Genomic DNA, 6000 nt, shown 5'->3' with positions numbered 1-6000 from the left:
TTCAAAGTAAAATCTGAGTGTATAAGCAGGCAGACTAGCCTTCTCTCTGTCCTGTGCCAAACAGAAGACCAAACTACCTTTATCAAATGCTCACATCTCAATGAGTCAGAGGAGGGAGGGATGAGGGAAAACAGTGAGGCATGTTTCTTCCTAAATTAAAACCACTTTATCATCATGTTAGGACAGACTGTGATTGAATACAACCCAACAAAATATTTCACAGATTAGTCATTTCTGCTAGAATGTTCTCTATTAGCCAGGTTCGTTTTTGCTGAAAAATTATTTTGTACTTTTTTATAATGAGTTTTTGTTTACAGATAAGCTGCATATCTCCTCTGATTGCTGAAATGTTTGTTTATATAATCACCAGCCCTGCATAATTTTAAGATGTAAAGCACCAATTAATAGCTCCATATAAATATATTTAAAGAATAATAAAAGGCTGCTAGTCTTTGGAAGCACTATTAAATATTTAACACCTCTACAAAAGAAATAATAGAGTTCTTGATCAATATTCTCTTTGTCTTGTGTTAAAGTTGAGTGCATACAGCTATTATTATTGACTACTTAAGTCCAAACACTAATAAATTCTACTCAAGCATTTATCGAGTTGTCACTGTGCCAGGCTAAATTTAAGAGTTCTAGAACATTAGAGTAGCAATAATTAGCATCATGCATTAATGCAGTCTTTGCAAATAGTAAATCTTCACCTTTGGACTCCTAACAAAATAAATATGGCCATTAACTATAATTAATCCTGGATAGCTAGTGAAGAAATATCAAATCTGTAAAGCAGTATTAAGGACTATACTAAAAACAGGGAAATTAAAAGAGAAAAAAATTTAATTATATTTCATAGTGGATCAAGAATAGAAAAACAAAATCTGCAGTAGTATAAAAATAATAAAAAAAAAAAAGACATTTACAGCATCTACATACAATGAACATGTGTGCTACACTACATTTCAGGGACATGAGTAAGCTACAGTGGCAAAGAAGTCACAAGCACCTTTTTATGGAACATACAGTCTATTTATAAAGCATGTTGATGTCCTGTTTTCTTTTATTAGTATAAACATTGGCTAGATGGTTTTCATTGTTTGTAGATTTCTAAACAAATCAAATGGAATTCTCAGTACTGCCAGTCATGAGCTACTAACTTTGAAAATTGCTGACAAGAGACTGTATATTGGGAGCTTTTAAACAAATCTCAATGTAGTTTGTGAAGGAAAACATAAAGTTTGGTGCAGCTGGTTGGCAGCATCAAGTTTAAACTGGCAAGGGTTTTGAACAGCTAAGCTGTCAATCAAAAACCTTATTATGGATCTGACATCATAACCATGATATAGCACTGCTTCTCAGTGACAGCTTCTTTGACAAAAATCCAAGATTCATAAATTATGTAGCATTTCATTTTTTATACCAGAGAGATCAACACACTCATCTAATGTCTGTATAGTGTTATCCCAGTTATGCCAAGTGGAATGTGTGCCAGCCAGATTGCTGGATGGCATATTATTCACTGATTACATTTAACCACCCACCCCCACAAAAAAACCAACAACAAAAATAACCAAAAAACCCCCAGAACCTAATTTAGGCAAAAAGCATCTTGTGTGTAAAAATGCAGCTTACTTTAACATTTTAATAAAACACTATTCCTACAGTAAGTTTTTTCAAGTCAACCAGAATGCAGCAGTCAAGAACATGGAACAACTGTCACTCTGCTATGCCAAAATTCAGCAGAAGGAAGCAAACATTTTATAAAAACAACATAGATTTAAAGTCATTTTAAGTAGGAAACTGAAACCAAGTGTCTTTGCTTTGTCTCTGCATTTCTATGGTGCTGAGAAACCATTGCTCAAACTGTGTTCCTCTGACACTCATGTCATGTCCAGCAGATTGATTGCCATGACACAGCTCTCCTAATTGACTTAGCAATCTGTGAGGTGTTCAGTGAAGCATTTGGGCAAACCCCTGAACTTGACTGCCAATTAAATGTTGGATGTCTACTTGCTACACACTGCTAACGTGCAAATATTTTGGATAAGACAGCAATTAAGGTAGCCTTTTGACACAGTCATGAAACATTTAAAGAAACACAAATGGTGAAATTAACAGGCATTAAATTTAATCCTTTTGAAATCAATGTGAGTTTTGCCATTGATTACAACACAGCCAGGATTTTATTTAAAAAAAACCAAACAAAACCCCCCCTTTTTGCTACCACTACCACAACAAAGATGACGACTGAAAAACGTTACTGCTTTATTTAAAATCACTTATCCTATTTAAGTAGGTAAGTAGAATTTTGTAAAATTGGTTTAAGTGAAATCACTACTTCTTTGCAATTAAAAATAAATGGTTGCTGAGACCGATTGCCTCTTCTTTGTGTGAGATTGATTAAATCTCAAAAGCCATTTATTGTGAATGTTATAAAGCATTTTCTACTTCACTGAACGTTTTTCAAAATGCAGTGTTGTCTTTTTCTTGACTACCTATTGATATACACCTTAGGGATATGTCTAGAATGAATTCCAAAAGTGATCAAGGACAGTCCAAAACATGTCATCAGCTCTTCATAGATCTGACTTATTTGGAAAAGGGTTGGCAGCTTGTTAAATAGAACCAAACTGACATAAAACTGAAGTCAACAGAAGCCAAATATCCACTTTTATCCAATATATCCAAATATACCCACTTTTCTCAAGCTAATTCTGCCACTGCTTCATTTCAGTTTCATTCTTGAATGGACTTTGATTAGTGAAGATGTCATCTACCAAATAAGAAGCTATTAAGAGTTAATCATTTGTCAGTTACATACACAGGTGCAGATCCTGTTCTTCCTAGTAAGGTTTTGCCACCACTAGCACAACAAATGTCTGCTTCAGTCCTGCCCCAGTGTTTATGTATTTTATTCAATGACTATTTAATGAAAAATACATAAATAAAGATTTCTCTCACTGGCAAGGAAATGTCCCTCTCTGACTATAAAGGCAGATTTCCTCTGGCTTGTTCTCATTCTGGCTCATGGCTCTTGTATTCCTTTCTGCTAGAGGGCCAGATTCATCAGGAGGGATGGACGATACCCTCCAACCTGTCTAGCTTAATGCCCAATATTTAGAGCATGTTCCTGTGAAGTGCTCAAGTTAATTGGGTCCTAAAACCCTGGTCTCTGATGTCCACAGCAAGTACCCTGACCATTAACCTATTGGGCAAGTCCTCCTCCTTCTAAAGGCAGGGTAGATATGCACCTTATAGATTAACTAAATAAGATACATCTAGAGCACAAACTTTCATGAACCTCCTCCTCTGCCCACGATTTCAGCATCAAGCTGTCTTTTTGCATATTATTCTCCATCTGAGGAGGTGAGAATGCCTAAGGATATTGTGTGCTTCCCAGATGTAACCGATTAACAGCTAAGCTTATCCAGAGGTAAACATCTAAATGGCTGTTCTGAATTGTCAACAAGCATGCAGAGTAGGCTAAGGGTACAAATAGCTGATCATGTCTAGTGGTGGAAATTTCTCAGAAATGTTTCTGGGACAGTGTGTAGTACAGGTGGTTTGCCTGAAACTACCCCTTCTCTCCCTGCTCCTCATGCCTTCCCCAACACAGGGCAAGAGCCTGGGGAAGGCATAGGGAGCAGTGGCTGCTCCAATTCTCCCATTCCCATGGGTAGTGGAGCAGCAAAGTCTGGCTCCCTGTGCTTCTCCAAACTGGGGACATCCTGGTCTGGGGAAGGAATAGGGAATATTTCCCAGCTACTCCATTCCCCTCATGTAGACTGGAATGGAAGGATATTAGAAGCAGGGCAAAGCCCCTTGTGCATTCTCCAGAATGGGAACTTACCAGAACACAGAGGAGTCAAGCAACAAGCAGCATACAAGTGTTCAATTTCTCTCTTAGGTGCCAACCTGGAAGATCTTTCTCCTGGAGGGAGCATCTTTCCTCCAGAAGAAACTGAATTAATTCTTGCATGCTCCTACTTTCTATTGGAAAAGGGGCAACTCTCCCAGTAGAACTAACACCTGTATATTGCCTAAGGCTGTGTACACGCATTCAAATGATCTGGGAGAGTTCTCTCAGGTTTTTTCTTCCAGTAGAACTTACCTGGAGAGCCCTGTACACACACTCGAGCTAGGCAGCAAAGAGCCACCAGTCCTGAAACTGGCCTGCTAGGGGGTCCCAGAGCTTCAAGTACTGCAGTCTGGAGGGTGGAGGGGGGTGGGGAAGGGAAGTGTCTGCCCCATGCCCAGGTCCTCTAGCCCCTAATTGCCCATGCTATGTCCAGCCCAGTTGCAGAAAGGTAGGAAGCTGTCCTTCTCAGCACCAAGTGCTGTACTCTGGGCAGGGATCAGCTGGGTCCAGGTTGGGGTGAGCAGGTCACTCAGTTTCACTCTGACCTGAGCGAACCCCAGGCTCTTCAGATCCACACCAGGTAGGGTTGGCTCTGGTTGAAAAATCCAGGAGCAGAACATACCCCCCCGCCCAAGTGCTTTGACACTGGTTATTCAGGGGGTGTGTTCTGCTCCCTGCTTGGCTAGGATTGACACAGTCTCCCTGGACCCAAGGGGGGGAGGGGGGGGAAAGCAAGGCAGGGAGCAAAGCTTGCTGCCATTCCAGAGGACTGCTCTTCAGCTTCTCTCAGATGTGTCCCTGTACAGATGTCCAGGTCTCCTGAGAGCCATTTCACTTCAGCCATTTCAGATTTGTTTTTCTCCCAGAGCAGACATTTTTGCTCTGAAAGAAAAACACATGAACATCTATACACTTGTGGTTTCTCCTAGGAGAAAAGCAAAACTCCAAGGAAAAACTGAACATCTTCACATAACCCAAGTCTAGTTACTTAAGGATCTTTCCAGGTAAAAAAGGGGAGAACCATAAATCTAGATGTTTTAACACTTTAATATAGTGGAAGAGGATCATGTTTACTGAGTTGTAAACCAAAATCCCTGTAAGTGCTACTTTTACCTCTTGGATGTAGGAAAGATCTGGGCCAAGATGCACTGCATTTTAGACTTCAACATATGGGATCAAAGCCTATGTAAACTCACCAGCAGCGCTCTGGATTTACACTAATGTGCAATGGAAATCAAATAATGGGATTTCCAGATAGTTACCTGATTATGTCTCTTAGCATAGAATGGAGTTCCTTCATTTCTTCATGGTGACTAAAACTAGGGAGATGCCCTCCTAGTGCTTCACAGAATCTCTCTGCCTCTTCCCATGTCCTGGTTCTCAGCACTCGCTCTCTATGAAAGAACTTTACAAAGAAACCAAATTACTATTAAATTCACTTGCATGAGAAAACTGCAGCATTTTTAAATCATTGTTGTGTGAGATAAACTATTTCTCTTAAGGGAAACCTTCCTTTTGGACTATATATATTCTTTCAGCTTTAATTGCAGGAATAGTTGAACTCTCTGAATTTTGGCTCACATTTTTGACAGTCAAGGGAAGTGAGGCTTTCCATTCAATTTGATGGCATTTCTCTATCTGTTTACATGTACTGCAGTAATATTTGAAAACTATATCCAGTCAACTTCACAAATTCCAGGAATGTTCTAGATATCAATGTGAAGAACCCTTAAGATTTTTAGAAAATCAAAATAACATCTGCTCCAAAATCAAGCCCAGAGGTGCCGAAAGCAGATGCAGGTCTCTAGCACCCTCTGCTGCTGTCTCCTTATAATCACAGGTAGGAGCTTACTACAGTGCTGCCCACTTGACCTGAACAGACCAAGACTGGTCTATCACTAACTACACAAGCCAGCTTTCCCTCCTCTCCACTACTCCAGCTAGTTCCCTCCTCCCAGATACTCCTCAGGTAAAACCCTACCTCCCTTATCAATCAACCACCTCCCTCAGCTGGACCTCATTCTCCCAATGGTTAGTTACTCTTCATCTAGCCCCTGCTGCTCCATTTCAGCTAACCCCTTCAGACAGACCATTTCTCTCCTTTCCCTTCTCAACTATCCCCAGCTGATGCCAGCCAG

General features: G+C 40.1%; 1 protein-coding gene across 1 annotated transcript in view; it reads right to left on the bottom strand.

The window, feature by feature from the left end:
• Positions 1-6000, bottom strand: part of LOC102381124 (lymphocyte antigen 75) — a gene marked incomplete at its 5' end in the record, with an annotated part of 121167 nt that overhangs the window by 93516 nt on the left and 21651 nt on the right. Inside the window, one exon of the mRNA XM_025199967.1 lies at positions 5125-5267. Within this exon, the coding sequence (XP_025055752.1) occupies positions 5125-5267 (143 nt within the window). The remainder of the gene's footprint in view (positions 1-5124; positions 5268-6000) is intronic.

Source organism: Alligator sinensis, unplaced genomic scaffold (assembly GCF_000455745.1).
Source record: "Alligator sinensis unplaced genomic scaffold, ASM45574v1 scaffold389_1, whole genome shotgun sequence".
Taxonomy (NCBI): domain Eukaryota; kingdom Metazoa; phylum Chordata; order Crocodylia; family Alligatoridae; genus Alligator; species Alligator sinensis.
This window is presented reverse-complemented; position numbering and strand designations above follow the sequence as displayed.